An 18481-nucleotide genomic window follows, 5' to 3' on the forward strand; every position below is an offset into this window, starting at 1 on the left:
CGTGACAGAGGTGCACCAAAGAAAAGGTACAAGGACTGCCTAAAGAAATCTCTTGGTGCCTGCCACATTGACCACCGCCAGTGGGCTGATAATGCCTCAAACCGTGCATCTTGGCGCCTCACAGTTTGGCGGGCAGCAACCTCCTTTGAAGAAGACCGCAGAGCCCACCTCACTGACAAAAGGCAAAGGAGGAAAAACCCAACACCCAACCCCAACCAACCAATTTTCCCTTGCAACCACTGCAATCGTGTCTGCCTGTCCCGCATCGGACTTGTCAGCCACAAACGAGCCTGCAGCTGACGTGGACTTTTTACCCCCTCCATAAATCTTCGTCCACCGCCAGTGGGCTGATAACGCCTCAAACTGTGCATCTTGGCGCCTCACAGTTTGGCGGGCAGCAACCTCCTTTGAAGAAGACCGCAGAGCCCACCTCGCTGACAAAAGGCAAAGGAGGAAAAACCCAACACCCAACCCCAACCAACCAATTTTCCCTTGCAACCGCTGCAATCGTGTCTGCCTGTCCCGCATCGGACTTGTCAGCCACAAACGAGCCTGCAGCTGACGTGGACTTTTTACCCCCTCCATAAATCTTCGTCCGCGAAGCCAAGCCAAAGAAAGAATTGTATTGTAATTTTATTATTTTATTCTTAATTTTTTTTAATGTAATCCTATATGTTATTCATGTTATAAAATCTTAAATAAAGTTTTAAAAAAAACCAAGGATTCGCCTCCTGCGCTCTCACAACATCTGCAGCAGGCACAGATTCATATCAGATAGATAAAAAAATGTCATATGTTGCATTTCACAATTACAGCCAATCCCATTAGCTGTGATCACTGTTGCAATTTAAGAAGTACAGTGGGTGGGTTATAGGGTTCAGGGTTGAGCCCCAATTAGAGGAAAGCATTTGTAAAACAGTTCTCCAAATCAAAGGGGACAACCATCTGGAGGAGCTCAACGGGTCGAGCAGCATCAATGGAAGGAAAAGAGTGGCCGATGTTTTGGACAGATTAAGGGGTCAATCCTGATGAAGGTTCCAGCATGAAACGTCAAACATTCTTTTACTCCCATTGATGCTGCTTGACCTGCTGAGCTCCTCCAAATGGTTGTCCCCTTTGCTTTAGGTTCCAGTCTCTGCGGTTTCTCATGTGTCCCAATTCCCCAAATCAGTCTATAAGGCTTTCTCATCTAACATGAAACAAATAACACTCTGGCACAAATATCCTTACCAAAATTTCACGACCATGGGACAGCTTCAGGAGAACAGGAATGCGGTCGGTTCCTGAAAGTTCATGTCTGAGGAGGGAAAAGTTAAGAAAATAAACATCAACCCTTCTGAAAATGGTATAGAGAGAGCAAATGCAGGTCGGCTTTTTCCTCTGAGGGTAGGTGAGATACAAACCAGAGGACATGGCTTAAGGGTGAAAGGGGAGAAGTTTAGGGGGAACATTAGGAGGGGGGGGGGGATTTCTTCACACAAAGAGTCGTAGGAGTATGGAATGAGCTATCGGCTGAAGTGGTGAATGTGGGCTCAAGTTTAACATTGAAGAAAAATTTGATACCTGGATGGGAAGGGTATGGACTGCATGCAGATCAGTGGAACTCGGCAGAATTGGTTTGGCACAGACTAGAAGGGCCAAAAAGCCTGTTTACTGTGGTCTAATGTTCTATAGTTCTCAAACAAAAGTTTGTGACTAAATGTTATGAGAATGGGCGGACAGCCAGTATCTTTTACTCAGGGCAGAAATGACCAATACCAGAGGGCATCTGTTTAAGTTGAGCAGAGGAAAGTTTAGGGGAGATGTCAGGGGTATATATTTTTTACCCCCAGTGTGGTGTCCCTAGAGTGCATTGTCAAGGATGGTGCTGGAGGCTGGTACAATAGGCACATTTAAAACACTCTTCAATAGGCACATGGATGCAAGAAAAATAGAGCGATTAAATATAGGTCAGCACAACATCATGGGCTGAAGGGTATTTACTGTGCTGTAATGTTTATGTTTGAACAAAAAGTATTAAAGTAACTACAATAAAAATAGAATTATTACAGTTTATGAACTTATGAGAGGCATTGATAAGGTAACACAGTCAAAAACATTCTCCCAGGGCAAAAGTGACAAATACTAGATGACTGTAACGTAACTGATTGCACTCAGAGACAACTGAGGAGTATAAACACGCTTTTAATAGCTTACAATCAATGGCCAGTGGACACAATAGTCCTCAGGTGAATCTGAGGTAAGGTGGGAAAACCAGGCATCAGAACAATACACGGACAGTGAATTCCAGTTCACTCCAATGACATACGTACATTTCAGGCGAGAGGGAGAGAGTTTAAAGGACATTATTTTATTTTCACAGTGGTGGGTGTCTTGAAGAGGATGGTGAAATCAGATACAGCAGTCACGTTTAACAGGATGGCGGAGTAGTGGTGAGAGGGAGAAAGTTTAAAGGACATTATTTTATTTTCAGTGGTGGGTGTCTTGAGCAGGATGGCGGAATCAGATACAGCAGTCACGTTTAAGAATCTTCCAAATAAGCCATTCTCAACCTTTTTAAATCTATGGCCCCCTTTAGAACTCTGCTCAAAATTTATGGGAAAAGTTTCCTGTGAAGCAGTCAAGTTGGTTTCTTCCGTACTTCTACCAACTGCATACATTTATTTTATGGTTTCAGTTCTTAAATGTGCTGTGGCCTCCCGGGGTGGGGGGGGGGGGGGGGGGGAGGCTAGTCTCCCGTTGAGAACGGCTGTTCTAAATGGACACTTGAACAATCAAGAAATAGAGAAAAAAAAGATTGAGTGCAGCCAGAAGTGATGTTATTTAAATTGGTATGATGAGCCGAATGGCCTTTTCCTCTGCTGTACTCTTCTACACTCTGAGGAAATTTCAATGCATCTGCATTTGGAAAATGTAAGAGGGAAGGACAAAGGGGTTACAATCGGAATGACTTTCATTTTGTGATAGCAAGAAAAAGGGGTTTTGATGGAGTTGTTGTGATAACATAGCAGCAATTAATCTGTGTACAGAAAACTCTCACAAAAGCCAATGTGATTTCTAAATAATTAGCCACTTTTCCACATTTCTTCATGAATTCCCTTGTGTGGGGGTTATTTCAGCCAATCAAGTCTGTGCCAGTTCTTTAGAGCAATTACATTCCCTAACTAATTTTCCTTATAAACTATTCTCCACATGAGAAACATTGACTGCCCATCTCTCTGCATGGATGACGTCTGACCTGCAGAGTCCTCCCAGCTCCTCGTTTACTCAGGAATCCAGCATTTACAGTTTCTTGTATCTCTCCCATGATAAAGCAGCACTTTTCTGATCCGCTGAAGTCCCATTTCCATCCCAATACAATTAATGTACAACTACTATTAGTTACAACACAGAGATGCTGGAGGAACCTCAGCAGGTCACGCAACATCCATAGGAGGTAGAGATATAGAACCAGCGTTTCTGGCCTGAGCCCTTCTTCAAGGTATGAGTTAATTAGTTAAGGTGACCAAACCTTGGACTAATTTACTATATTTCAATCATGTTTGCTATACTGTCTTTCAAATGGTTACTGAGTGTTTTTTAAGGAAGTGGAGAGCTTGAGGACCTTGAATGATAATTGATGTTGGGAGTACACTTATTTCATGCTTAAATTGGAGAAACCTATTCTGCAAACTTCAGAAACTTGCGCACTTTTGCTGAAAGTTGGAAGCACTGTAGATTGGTAGACCACGAGATTTGTGCTGTGTTCCTCAAATAAAATCCACTTGTAGGTCCTCCACACCATCTCCAACCTCAAGAACAAACTTGCCTGTAAGTAAGTTGAATGGTTTCTCTCTGCCCAGGAAAAAGGCATCCAGATTTTGGCTCCATGGTGAAGAGGTGATTGTCCTCGATTCTCATCTCGTGTAGCTCAGTGGGGTTGAATTCACCTGTCTCGGCCCAGTATTCCAAATCTAGCTGCTGCTCCATGGGAAACAAGAAGGCCCTTGAGGGAAAAAAAAACAAGGAGAAAACGTCGAGACACGTGAGAGACTGTGGATGCTGGAATCTGGAGAAAAGAAACAATCTGCTGGAGGAACTCAATGGGTCAAGCAGCATCAGTGGGAGATAAAGAATGGTCGATGTTTCATTACAACATAAGAAATAGGAGCAGGAGTAGGCCATCGCTCCTATCGAGCCTGCTCCACCATTAAACAAGAACATGGCTGATCCAATGATAGGCTTATCTCCACCCACCTACCTTTTCCCCATAGCCCTTAATTTCCCAACTATGTAAAAACCTATCCAATCTTGTCTTAAATATATTTACTGCATCAATGGGCAGAAAATTCCTCTGGGAAAAGCAGTTCCTCCTTATCTCCTATCCTGATTCTTGAGACTACGTCCCCTCGTTCTATTCTCCCCCACCAATCAAAACAACTTACCTACTCGATCCTATCTCTGCCTTTCATAATCTTATACATTTCTATAAGATCCTCTGTCATTCTTATAAATTCCAGCAAGTACAGTCCCAGGCAACTCAATCTCTCCTTATAGGCCAAACCCCTCTTCTCTGGAATCAACCTGGTGAACCTCTACTGCACCGCCTCCAAAGCCAGTCCATCCTTCCTCAAGTCAGGAGACCAGACCTGCACGCAGTTCCCCAGATGCGGCCTCACCAGGACCTTGTATAGTTACAGCAGAACCTTCCTGCTCCTAAATTCAATCTCTTTAGGAATGAAGGCCAACGTCCCATTTGCCTTCTTGATAGCCTGCTGCACCAGCAAACCAACTTTTTGTGATTCATGCACAAGCCCTCCCAGGCCCTTCTGCAATTGCTTTCCATTTAAATAATAATCTGATTATTTATTCTTCCTTCCAAAGTGGAAAACTTCACCTTTACCAAGATTGTACAGGTTGAACCTCTATTATCTGGCACTCTGTGGTCCGACAACTCCCGTGATCTGGCACGTTTTGAATCTGCCACCGTTAGTACAAACTCCTTACGGACAGTGCAAAACCTGAACCCCGGTCCTGATTGCTGGCGCTGTAAAGGTTGAATCTGCCATGATTGGGACTTGGGTTCGAGTCCCGCACGGCAGCAGATTCAACCTTTACAGCACCAGCGATTGGGACGTTAGTACAAACTCCTTACAGACTGTGCAAAACTTGAACCCCGGTCCTGATTGCTGGCGCTGTAAAGGTTGAATCTGCCGTGATTGGGACTTGGGTTCGAGTCCCGCCCTGTCTGTAAGGACAGCTGTACTAACGGCAGCAGATTCAATCCTCACAGTACCAGCAATCATGACCCGGGGTCCAACTCCCGATCACTGGCACTGTACAGGCGTTTTGCTAACTGTGCCTCCCGACAGTTTTTATTTCCAGTTTTAAGCTTAGTTCTGCCTTTGATATTCTACCCTTAGGGATCAATTTCTGTTTTTCGGGGTCTTCTGTCATCCGGCAATGGCCAGGTCCCAGCATTGCTGGATTAAAGTGCAACCTGTACATCCACTAGGCCCTTGCACATTCAATTAACTTCTCTGCATTCCTCTGCACAATTTGCATTTCCACTCAATTTAGTACAGGTGAACTTTGATGAAGAGTTCCAACCCAAAACATGGATATTTCTTTTTTCTGCCAATAATGCTGCTTGACCTGCTAAGCTCCTCCTCCATGGAGGAGAAAACGCTATTTCCTTTCAGGCACTAAGTTTACGACATAAAACGCAAATAGGAACTTGCTAGATTACTTCGGGGTTCCTGAGAAGCCCCATGTTTTTGTGCCAGAAGTACAAGGAATGATGTGAAATGGGCTCTTTGTACCCACATAATATCACTCTATGTACAATTGCTATAATTCTTTAATTTCATCAAATATTCACCATAGCGTTCGGTATGGTTAAACTAATCAAACACATCAGACATTGTATTATTATAACTCCTACTACTTGGAAAAATATTTTGTGCCGCACGGTTAGCACAGCAGTTAGTGCAATACTATTACAGCGCCAGTGACCTGGGCTCGAATTTGGGGCTGTCTGTGAGGAGTCTGTGTGGGTTTCCTCTGGGTGATCCAGTTTCACCCAGTGTCCAAAATTTATGGGGGGAGTATTTGTGTGGCATGGACTTAGGGGCTAGAAGAACTTTTCCTGTGCTGTATATCTAAATGTTTAAAGAAATTGCATTGTCGTATTTCCATAAACCAGGTTATGTGGAAAGGCTTGTTTTTCTAGTTATTAAGTTCACAGAAGCTTGTGGTGTGGGATTGGGATAATATGGCTATTACAGAAACATGGATGCCATTGCGCACCAGTGATCAGGACAGGGGTTCGAATCCCATGCTGTCTGCATGGGATTTCCCTGGGGGCTCCAGTTTCCTCGCACCCTTCAAAAACATAATGGGGGTGTAGGCTAATTAGGTGTAATTGTTCAAGTTAATGATGCTTCTGGTGTGATGGAGGTTGAGGTAAGGGAGGATGAGGATTTTACTATTGATTTGGAAGAATATGATCATGAATTACCCTAGGACCACCAAAAAAGTCTGTCTGCACTACTGAAATTTCACTTTTGTTTCCACAAACTGCAACTGTGAACATTTACTTATCTATCCTTTGATATTTACTACCTCTTCTTCTGTATTGCATTTGTGGTCATTTAAATTTTTACTGTTGTCATGGTTCTATCTGTATGGCTGCAGAATTTTGGTGCATCTGTTCACTGCATGTACTTAATGTATATGACAATAAACTTACATTGAATATCGACACAGTATTTAGAGAGGAAATTCTACAGCAGCTATTGTCAAGCTTTTTTTCTTTAGTTATGCCCCCACCCCCACCCCCTAGGACTGTTCAAAGTTCATGGGCCAAAGTACAGATGCTCTCTCGTGTTTGTTACTCTTGCCCTTGGGAAAAAGAGGCCTTCTACCTTATCTATGCCTCTCATAATCTTAAGGAAAACACTAAAGTCTGCAGACACCACGGTTGAAGTAAAAACAATGCTCAAATGAGAAACTCAGCAAGTCAAACAGTGTATAATCGCAAAAAAAAATATATAACCAACATTTCAGGCTTGAGCCCTTGTTATGTATCTTTATCTTTGTAAACAAAGTACACTGTTTGACCAGCTGAGTTTCTCCAGCATTGTTCTTGTAGATCTGTTTTCTGAAATACAGCTTTATTGCAGTCTTTATTGGGTTATTATCCCACCAGTCAACAGGCAAGATCTCCCTATTCTCCAGCATTAGCAGAACGATGGCAGGATCTGAACACACAGGCGCTGCTCCAAAGTTGAAGTCCACCATCACAGGGGTTGACACAGGGGGGCATCGGCTTGTGCTGCAAGTTTAAATAGGAAAGATTGTCGGTTGAATCTTCCAAAGCTGAAAAAACTTAAGTGGGTTCACAATACATAGCATCAATGGACAAATTGGCCAGTAAGCTCGGGTAAAAGTACTCTGGAAGTTCCAAATCCACAAAGTACCCACACATTTACACTGATCCACATTGCTTCACATAAGGAATTTTGCCCTCATCCTTCTCATTATGTTTAAGAACTTAAGGGGGCTCATTTAAGCGATTAATTTACAGGGCTTGTGTCCAGAGGCCTTTTCCATTGATTCTCAAATATAAGCTTAAATTTCACCATTGTTGCTGATCAACTTTATTTTTTTCAAGTTACTTAACGTCTATTCAGGTTAAATTTTAAATTTAGACATACGCAAGATAACAGGCTATTTTAGCCCATGAGCCTGTTCCACCAAATTTACACCAAATTAACCTCCACCCCGTACGTTTTGAAGGGTGGGAGGAAACTGGAAGCCCCGGGGAAAACTCACATGGACATGGGGAGAACGTACCAACTCCCTACAGACAGCGCGGGATTCGAATCCAAGTCCTGATTTCTGAATCAGTAAAGGCATTGTGTTTATCGGCACGCCCACTGTGCCGTTCTATTCTTTTCAAGTTACTTAACTAAGCAGGAATTAAAGAGAAAATTAGTGATAATTTTTTTTGTTTAAAAACCTATTTAGTTTACTTCAGCAAATGAAATCTACCATCTTTAACTAGTCTGAACTAGATATAAACACTGACTCTATGAGTTAACTTTCCTGGATAGCACAAAAAACAAAGCCTTTGAGATAATAAAAAATACAGTTCAATTTAAAAATTGTCTCCTCAGTTAAGGTGTAACAGGGAATCAACTCATAAGGGGGTGGCACGGTTAGCGCAACTCTATTATATTGCCAGCCATCGGGACCAGGGTTCAAATCCCACGCTGTCTGCAAGGAGTTTGTATGTTTTTCCTGTGTCTGCATGGGTTTTCCCCGGGAGCTCCAGTTTCCTCCCACTGTTCGAAAAATACCGGGGATTGTTGGTCAATTGGGTGGCAGAGGATCGTGGGCTGAAATGGCCTGTTACCATGCTGTATGTCTAATTTTTTTTTAAATTACTGGTAATTTAAAAAATTTAAAGTGGCAGCGATGTCCACATCTCATGAAAGAGCTTCTACCCTTTGGATTTTTTTTCTTTTATAGTGTTATATACCGTATATTTTGGGGTATAAGATGACTCTTGAATCACCCAAAAAACATGCCAAAAACAGGGGTCATCTTAAAGGCCAGATACAAAAATGTGACCTTAAAATTCTACTTAAATTACCACTTGATTGGTTCCATAACCCACCCAAGACCCCACCCTACAACAAATTTTAATATTAAAAAGATATTTTTATTGTAAGAAAACACATCTCAAATCCTTCAAAATCAAGGATCGCAGCAAGTACATCTGGAGTCTCACTGTTTCCACTGTCATACGGATCCGAGTCTGAATCTGTTGAGTCGGTTTCTGCTTTGTCATCAATGTCCCACACAATAAATCATCCTCCATGCACTGGAGATACTGCACTTTTTGATAGATTTTTATTACAGTTTCTACCCTCACTTTATCCCATGCTTTGATCACCAAATCACTCAGACATCAAATGATGCAGTGCGCATTGCCTGCCTTTTGTAAAGGATTTTTCAGCACTTGGCATCCAATTATTCCATTCTTCATGCACATGATCTTTGAATGGTTGAACCACCTGGTATAACAGCAATCACAGTATTATTTAGTGCTAATCTATTTTTAGTGTTATCAGTTAAATGGCTGTGAAACATATCCCAGACCAACAAACTCCGATCCTTGCGTATATTGCTTGGCCGCCTGTTCCACACATTGTCTCTCCATAGTTTTACGTTATTTTCATACATCCATCCTTTTTCATGAAAATGGACAAAAGCATCGGGTGGGAGTTTAATTTTAGGTTTAATTTTGCACTTGAAGATTACCATGGGTTTTAACTTAGTCTCGTTGGCCATGCACCTCAGTAAACCTGGCCCTTTAATGGCCTGTACTTCTGGCTGGCACATTTTTCACACCTTTACATTCCACCGTCTTAATGCCTATCATGTCGAAATTCATGGGGGTTTCATCCATGTTTCCAATACTGTCAGTGACTGCCTGCGTCTGTCTGCATTCTACATGAAGGACAGAACACATAAAGGACAGAACAGATTAAGATGTCCTAAAGATGATTATTTCTCTCACTGTAAGGTGCTTTAGGCAAATTCTGCCAATTGCAAATTTGTCTGCCTTACAGCAGACATAAGCAAATTCTGCGTAATATTGCATTGTTTTTATTACATGACAATAAAGGAATCTTAAATTAAGATTTAACTCGCCATCAGTCCTTGCTTGTCCGTTTCTTTGCTTGTACTGCATATTGGCCCTGTATCTTTACCTGTGTCTGGTTGGCACCTGATACAGCAGCTCGCCTTCAGTGGGGTCACGCTGCAGGTACTCGTTGAGTATGTTGAGGGAGAAGAGTCGCCATAGCTGCTGTTTGCTGATCCCACTTATGCTCCCCAGGCAACGAGCATCTGAAATGAATATCATTGGATACACGCCGTCCGCTGTCACACTGCATAAAGGCTTCTCCTCCTCATCTGTATCGGCCCCCAATGCTGAAAGGATTAGAGGAAATGAACAGGAGTTAGCGCTCACTTGTACTGTGTAGGAGATAGGTTGGCAACTCAAATTCTAGGGGAATAATGAACTCCAATTTACATACGAAATGAAACAACTTCATTGGAACTTAAGTTCAGCAGCTAATTTTAATGTTACTCAATAGCTGGGGTATGGCCTGAGCCTGACCCAAAAACTCTGGACCCAATCTAGAGTAATTGTCAACTTTTCCATTTATGGCCTTTTTTTCGTGAGAAGATTTGGAAATGGAAGTAGGAAGGTCTTACTGCAGATGTGTGGGGCTTGGTGAGGCTGCACCTTGAGTACTGTGTATAATTTTGGTCTCCTCAGCTGAGGAAGGACATTCTTGCTCCTGAGGGAGAGCAGTGAGTGTTCACCAGATTGATCCCTGAGATGGCATGCAAGACGAGCGATTGATCCCTGAGATGGCATGCAAGACGAGCGAAGAAAGTTTGGATAGACCAGGGTTATGCTCCTAGGAATTTAGAAGAGAAGGTATCTTATTGAAAATCTGAAAGGTGTACACACGTTAGGCACAAGAAGAATGTTCCTGATGTTGGAGAAGTCCAGAACAAGGATAAGGAGAAAGCCATGAGGACTGAGATGAGGAGAAATGCCTTCACTCAGAGAGTGGTGATCTCATGGAATTACAACCCACAAGTTGTTGAGGCCCGTTAAATTAGGAACAATTTTGCATCCTACCCAGTTGCAACCAGATGAACAAGCCTTCGAACTATTCACGTGAATCTATAGTGAAATGCAAGTGATAAGATCTGCCACCGAGTCTCAGAAGAAAAATCCACTACCTATTCCATTAATCACCTTTAGCAGAAAGGATTTTGGACCTAATTGTCCAAGTATAATGAAGTCTTCGAACAGGTCGTGCGACAAACCGAAAGTAAAGTCTTGACCTCGCGGGTATCGTGCCGTGATGGTTTTCCAATTCAAAAGCTGAGGAAACATACATTTCTCACAAAACAAATTATAACATAAATAGACATGTCATAGGTGAGCAAAATGTGGCATAGAAACAGGATTAGACAGTTCAGTCCCTCAAGACCTTTACACCATTCACAGCTGATCTCCTTTATAATTCAATTTTGGTTCTATAACCCCAAACATCATTACTAAGCAATAATCTATCGATTTCACTTCTGAAAATTCTCAAATTCAAAAGCTTTTTGTGGGAGAATTTTACTATCCTTTCTCCAAAGGAGTGCTTCATGACATTTGCTTCGAATGACCTTATAATTTTAGAGCAAACCTCCTTCATCTAAAGTTCAAGTTTATTATCAATGGTTGGTACACATAAAACCCAACAAAACATCATCTCTCCAGACCATGGTGCATACACAAAAACAGTTCATAATGATCACATAAATAATCAAAATTAATTATATACAAATATTTGGGATGATTTACACAGTTAAAAGGGACTCTTTATCAATCTCATAGCCTGTGAGAAGAAGATGGTCCCCAGCATGGCAAAACTGATTTTGATTCCCGTCCAACCTACTTGATGGCAGTGGGTTAAGGATACTGTTTGCTGGATGGAAAGGGTCCTTGATAATTCCTTGAGCCCTATTTGGACAATGCTCACCAACAGAGGAAAGAGAGACCCCCAGAGATCCTCTCGGCTTTTTTAATGATTCTCTGTGTAGACCCGGTCCGATTCTTTGCAGTTACTATCCCACACAATGATGCAGCCAGGCAGGACCCTCTCGATGGAGCCACTGAAAAAGGTTGTCAAGATGGGGTCTGTCTGGTAACGTTGCTCTCCTCAGCCCTCTTAGGAAGTTTAGGCACTGCCGTGCCTTCCCGACTAGTGAGGAGGCCTTGTGGGTCCAGTATAGATCTTCATGCTCTCAATTCTCTCCATGACGGAACCATTGATTTCTCTGAAGTTCACAGTCATCTCCTTCATCTTCTCCGAGTTGCATGTGATCAGGTTGTTATTCTCAAACCTTTTAACAAGCTTTCTCATTGTAAAGCGACTCATTATTGTTGTCGATGAGACAACCTACTGTTGTATTATCTGTAAATATGATGATTCTGTTAGAACTGAATCTAGCAGGGCAGTCTTGAGTCAGCAGCGTGAACAGTAGTGGGCTGAGCACACAGTCCTGAGCTGTGCCAGTGCTCAGAAGAATGGGGCTTGATGTTTTATATAACCATATGACCATATAACCACTTACAGCACAGAACAGGCCAGTTCGGCCCTACTAGTCCATGCCGTAGCAAATCCCCACCCTCCTAGTCCCACTGACCAGCACCCGGTCCATACCCCTCCAGTCCTCTCCTCTCCATGTAAATATAACCATATAACCACTTACAGCACAGAACAGGCCAGTTCGGCCCTACTAGTCCATGCTGTAACAAATCCCCACCCTCCTAGTCCCACTGACCAGCACCCGGTCCATACCCCTCCAGTCCTCTCCTATCCATGTAACGATCCAGTCTTTCCTTAAATGTAACCAATGATCCCGCCTCGACCACGTCTGTCAGAAGCTCATTCCACATCCCCACCACCCTTTGCGTAAAGAAATTTCCCCTCATGTTCCCCTTATAATTTTCCCCCTTCAATCTTAAACCATGCCCTTTAGTTTGAATCTCCCCCACTCTTAATTGAAAAAGCCTATCCACGTTTACTCTGTCTGTCCCTTTTAAAATCTTAAACACCCCTATCTAGTCCCCTCTCAATCTTCTACGCTCCAGAGAAAAAAGCCCCAGTCTGCACAACCTTTCCCTGTAACTCAAACCTTGAAATCCTGTCAACATTCTCGTGAACCTTCTCTGCACTCTCTCTATTTTGTTTATATAACAAAACCTAGACAGTTTGTGGTCTTTCTGTCAGTAAGTCTTGAATCAGGAAGAAAAAATACATCTTCTAAAAATGTAACTAAAAACTTAAGCTTCTTTATTCACTTATTGAGGGAAGATGGAAGTCAATGGCAAGATCTGACAGCCACTGATCCAAACGTCAACCAGATGAGCTCAGAATGAGGAAAGGGCTGTTCCGTGCTGTATGCCTCTATGACACTAAGTCTGTTCCCAGTTCTTGGTCCTTGCTCTGGTAGATATAACATTTTGAATTTCTCATCCATGTGATTTATGCAGGTTCTATTTTGGCATTTAAGAAAAAATTGGATAGGAAAATAGATCGGAAGGGTATGGAAGGTTCAGGTCAGTGGGACGGGGCAGAATAATAATTTGGCACAGACTAGATGAGCCGAAGGGCCTGTTTCTGTTCTGTGGTGTTCTATGGTTCCTTTAAATGTGATCAGTGTCTGCCTTGAAGAACTTTTTCAGGCAATGATCTTCAGACTCACAGTAACCTCCTGGCAAAAATGGGCTTCTTCAACTCGTTATATTAAATCCCTCTCCTCTATTTATTGATCTCTTTAAGTGAAACAAATTTACTCATGAATAATTTGCCCAATATACTATGCTTTTTTTCAATTTTAAATCTAATTTTATTTTGGTGGCTATTCTTCTCCTTGTCAATACTTATTGACATCAAGTTCTCCACTGAAAGCATAATCATCTTCAACTTGTAATATTTGTCTTTTATTTCTGGGTCGAGAGTGCAAACACCAGAGGACATCTATACATGGTGAAGGGCGGAAAGTTTAGGGGAGACATCAAGAGATAAATGTTAGGGTACACAAAGAGTAGTGGGTGCCTGGAATGCATTGCCAAGGATGGTGGTGGAGGCTGGTACAATAGGGACATTCAAAAGACTCTGAGACAGGCACATGGATGCAATAAAAAAAATAGAGGGTTATGGGTAGATTAGAACATAGAACATAACAGCACAGTACAGTACAGGCCCTTCGGCCCTCAATATTGTGCCAACAAATATCTTCCTAAAAAGAGTACTAAACCCACTCTACCTGTAACCCTCTATTTTTATTCCAACCATATGCCTGTCTCAGAGTTTCTTAAATGCCCCTAATGTTTCAGCTTCCACCACCATCCCCAACAAGGCATTCCAGGCACATACAACTCTCTGTGAAAAAAACTTACCCCTGATGTCTGCCCTAAACTTCCCTCCCTTCACTTTGTACATATGTGCTCTGGTGTTTTCTGATCCTGCCCTGGGAGACAGGTGTTGGCCGTCCACCCTATCTATGCCTCTCATAATCTTATAAACCTCTATCAAGTCTCCTCTCATCCTTCTACGCTCCAAAGAGAAAAGTCCCAGCTCTGATAGCCTTGCCTCATAAGACTTGTTTTCCAATCCAGGCAACATCCTAGTAAATCTCCTCTGCCCCTTCTTCATAGCTTCCACATCCTTCCTATAATGAGGTGACCAGAAGTAAACACCAGAGATTTATAAAGTTGCAACATAACCTCTCTACTCCTGAACTCAATCCCCCTATTAATGAATCCAGCATCTTAACTATCAGTCTTCTTAACTATCCTGTCAACCTATACAGCAACCTTAAGGGATGTATAGATTTGAAAACCAAGGTCCCTCTGTTCATCTGCACTCTTAAGTAACCTACCATTAACCTTGTACTCAGCCTTCTGGTTAGCCCTTCCAAAATGCCTCACTTATTCAGATTGAACTCCATCTTCCACTTTTCAGCCCAACTCTGCATCCTCTTGCAACCTTCGACAGTCTTCAGCTCCATCCACAACTCCTCCAACTTTCATGTTATCTGCACACTTACTGACCGATCCTTCTACCTCTTCATCCAGCTGTCTTTTATAAAAATCACAAAGAGCAGGGGTCCCAGAACAGATCCTCGCAGCATTCCACTAGTCACTGACCTGCAGGCAGAATACTTCAAGTTAAGTCTCCTTTATTTATCATTCATCCCATGCTTGTAAAGATAGTGTTTCTCCAGGACCACGGTGCATATTTACATTCTTTCTTTCTTTGGCTTGGCTTCGCGGACGAAGATTTATGGAGGGGGTAAAAAGTCCACGTCAGCTGCAGGCTCGTTTGTGGCTGACCAGTCCGATTCGGGACAGGCAGACACGATTGCAGCGGTTGCAAGGGAAAATTGGTTGGTTGGGGTTGGGTGTTGGGTTTTTCCTCCTTTGCCTTTTGTCAGTGAGGTGGGCTCTGCGGTCTTCTTCAAAGGAGGCTGCTGCCCGCCAAACTGTGAGGCGCCAAGATGCACGGTTTGAGGCGTTATCAGCCCACTGGCGGTGGTCAATGTGGCAGGCACCAAGAGATTTCTTTAGGCAGTCCTTGTACCTTTTCTTTGGTGCACCTCTGTCACGGTGGCCAGTGGAGAGCTCGCCATATAATGCGATCTTGGGAAGGCGATGGTCCTCCATTCTGGAGACGTGACCCATCCAGCACAGCTGGATCTTCAGCAGCGTGGACTCGGTGCTGTCGACCTCTGCCATCTCGAGTACCTCGACGTTAGGGGTGTGAGCGCTCCAATGGATGTTGAGGATGGAGCGGAGACAACGCTGGTGGAAGCGTTCTAGGAGCCGTAGGTGGTGCCGGTAGAGGACCCATGATTCGGAGCCGAACAGGAGTGTGGGTATGACAACGGCTCTGTATACGCTTATCTTTGTGAGGTTTTTCAGTTGGTTGTTTTTCCAGACTCTTTTGTGTAGTCTTCCAAAGGCGCTATTTGCCTTGGCGAGTCTGTTGTCTATCTCATTGTCGATCCTTGCATCTGATGAAATGGTGCAGCCGAGATAGGTAAACTGGTTGACCGTTTTGAGTTTTGTGTGCCCGATGGAGACGCTGTTTACATCCGGTACCGCACGGACGGCAGTCTCTTCAATCTGAGGCGCCTGCAAGCTCATACCAAGACACAAGAGAAACTTGTCCGTGAACTACTCTTTGCAGATGATGCCGCTTTAGTTGCCCATTCAGAGCCAGCTCTTCAGCGCTTGACGTCCTGCTTTGCGGAAACTGCCAAAATGTTTGGCCTGGAAGTCAGCCTGAAGAAAACTGAGGTCCTCCATCAGCCAGCTCCCCACCATGACGATGATATTTACATAAATAGAAGTTAAACACATTAAAATATTAAGATGTATACAGTAACACTCCATGTTACCCAATCTGGATGTAAGGGCCTGAGTGCTGCAGTACTTCCTACTAGATGGCAGAAGGGAGGACAGTTTACATGGGGGTGGGGGGTGTAGTGCGCGTTGAAAGAACCAAAGACTCGTTGATCCAAACCAAGGCTTTTATTAACTAAAAGACCGGTGCATATTACAAGTAGGTCGACCAGTTCAGAATGATCTGGTCTGGCTAGGAGCAATCCTTTAAGACCTGCCAGTAGGTGTGGCTACACTCTCAGCCAATCACAGTCATCCTACACTACCATCTGTACATCTGTACATATACACATTGGTGATAGAATCTGTACTATCACAGGGGGGGGGGGTGTGGAGTCCTTTACAATGTTTGCTGCCTATTGCCTGCATTGAAATTTGTAGATGTCCTTCATGGTAGGAAGAGAGCTCCCAATGATCATTTCTGCTGACTTCACCATCCTCTGCAGGGTCAGAGGTGGTACAGGTTCTAAGTCAGGTGGTAATGCAGTTCTACTCTGTAGAATGTAGTGAGGATGGAGGGTGAGAGATGAACAAGATGAACATGGAGCTGGTGTTAAAGGACCTGATGAGATTCTCTGCTGTGCACCCCAAGGAACATGATACTCTTGACTACCTCAACAGTGGAGCTGTCAATGGTCAGCGGAGAGTGATCCCTTTGTGTCCTCCTGAAGTCGACAACCATCTTTTTTGTTTTATTAACAAAATTAACAAATTTAATAATATTAACAAATTAACAATATTAACAAATATTTGATCATATACAGGTTGTTGACTCTGTGCCAATCCGTTAGTGACTGCACCTCATCTCTGAACACTAACCCATCATTCTTACTAATCAGGCTCACCACGGTCGTATCGTCAGTTAACTTGATGATGTGGTTCAAGCTGTGTTTAGCTGCACAGTCGTGGGGTCAGCAGAGAGAACAGCAGTCGATTAAACACGCAACCCTAGGCAGCCCCCCATGCTCAATGCGATGGTCTTGGAGGTACTTTTACTGATCTGGACTGCACCTTCCACTAATACTGTCTGCTTTCTTCCGACAAGCCAATTTTTAAAATCCACACAGCCAAGGTTCCACTGATTCCGTGCCTCCTGACTTTCTGGATGAGTCTGTCATTGGGGACCTTGTCAAATGCCTTGCTAAAATCCATGTAGACCACATCTACTGCCCTACCCTCATCAATTTCTTTTGTTACCTCCTGGAAAAACTAAATTGGCTCATGAGGCAGGACCTTCCCCCTCACAAAGCCATGCTGCCTATCCTTGAGTAGACTGGACTTCTCCAAATGCTCATAGATCCTATCATTAAGAATCCTCTCCAGTAGTTTACGCACCACTGACGGAAGATTTACCGGGCTATAATTCCCAGGATTCCACCTTTTACCTTTTTTAAACAAGGGGAATATATTTGCCATTCTCCAATCCTCTGGCACCTCCCCTGTGGCCGAAGAGGATACAAAGATTGTAGCTACTGACCCAGCTATCTCTTCTCTCACTTCCCACAGCAGTCTGGGATATATCATGTCCAGCCCCGGGGACTTATCAATCTTAATGCTTTTAAGAAAATCCAATACTTCCTCTCCTTAATCTCCACATCATCCAGCACACAGGCTTGTTCTATTTTGACCTCACCCTGATCAAGGTCCTTTCCTCTTCTGAACACTGAAGCAAACTACAATATTTATTTATGACTTCCCCATCCTCCTCCTCCTACAGGCACATGATGCTTCCTCTATCCTTTAGTGGCCCTACCTTCATTCTCATCATCCTTCTGTTCTTCACATACACATAGAATATCTTGGGGTTCTCCTTAATCCTACATCCCAAGGTCTTCTCCTGCCCCCTTTGAACTCTTCTAATTCCTTTCTTAAACTCCTTCCTGGCCACCTTATATTTCTCATGAGCTCTTCCTGTTTCCTATATCTAATGTATGCTTCCTTCTTCTTGACCTGTTTTGTCAGCCATGGATCCCTTTTCCTACCATCTTTTACTTGTCCCAGTGTGACAAACCTATCTAGAACCTTGCACGTGATCCCTAAACTTCCTCCACGTTACTTCTGTGCTTTCACCCTTGAACATCTGTTTCCAATTTACTCACATATTTCCTGCCTCATCTCTTCAAAATTAGCACTTTCCCAGTTTGACTGCTTATATCCTTTTCCGTAGCTATGTTGAAGCTAAGGGAGTTGTGTAGGTTAATGTAGGGCGGCACAACATCGTGGGCCGAAGGGCCTGGATTGTGCTGTAATGTTCTATGTTATATGATTCACACTACAGAGCAGAGTGGAAAACTTCATGAAATCTTCCACACCTCACTGCAGCAGTCCATCATTCCCGCAGGGTTCAAGACAGCCACCATCATCCTGGTACCCAAGAGGGTGAAAATAACAGGCCTCAATGACTACTGCCCTGTGGCACTGACCTCCACCATTATGAAATGC

At 43.3% G+C, this 18481-nt stretch overlaps 1 protein-coding gene and 1 long non-coding RNA gene across 13 annotated transcripts in view; one reads left to right on the plus strand and one right to left on the minus strand.

Moving 5' to 3' along the window:
• Nucleotides 1-18481, minus strand: part of cfap65 (cilia and flagella associated protein 65) — a 213429-nt gene that overhangs the window by 79851 nt on the left and 115097 nt on the right. For all 12 annotated transcript variants that reach the window (XM_069935942.1, XM_069935939.1, XM_069935940.1 and 9 more), the window contains 5 exons: nucleotides 10829-10957; nucleotides 9762-9984; nucleotides 7187-7315; nucleotides 3809-3985; nucleotides 1231-1297 (listed from right to left, as the gene is read on the minus strand). In XM_069935942.1, coding sequence (XP_069792043.1) covers nucleotides 1231-1297; nucleotides 3809-3985; nucleotides 7187-7315; nucleotides 9762-9984; nucleotides 10829-10957 — 725 coding nt within the window. The remainder of the gene's footprint in view (nucleotides 1-1230; nucleotides 1298-3808; nucleotides 3986-7186; nucleotides 7316-9761; nucleotides 9985-10828; nucleotides 10958-18481) is intronic.
• The window catches only part of LOC138762261 (uncharacterized), a 102808-nt gene that overhangs the window by 6192 nt on the left and 78135 nt on the right, over nucleotides 1-18481 (plus strand). The window lies entirely within an intron of this gene.

This window comes from Narcine bancroftii, chromosome 4, assembly GCF_036971445.1.
Source record: "Narcine bancroftii isolate sNarBan1 chromosome 4, sNarBan1.hap1, whole genome shotgun sequence".
NCBI classification, from domain to species: Eukaryota; Metazoa; Chordata; class Chondrichthyes; order Torpediniformes; family Narcinidae; genus Narcine; species Narcine bancroftii.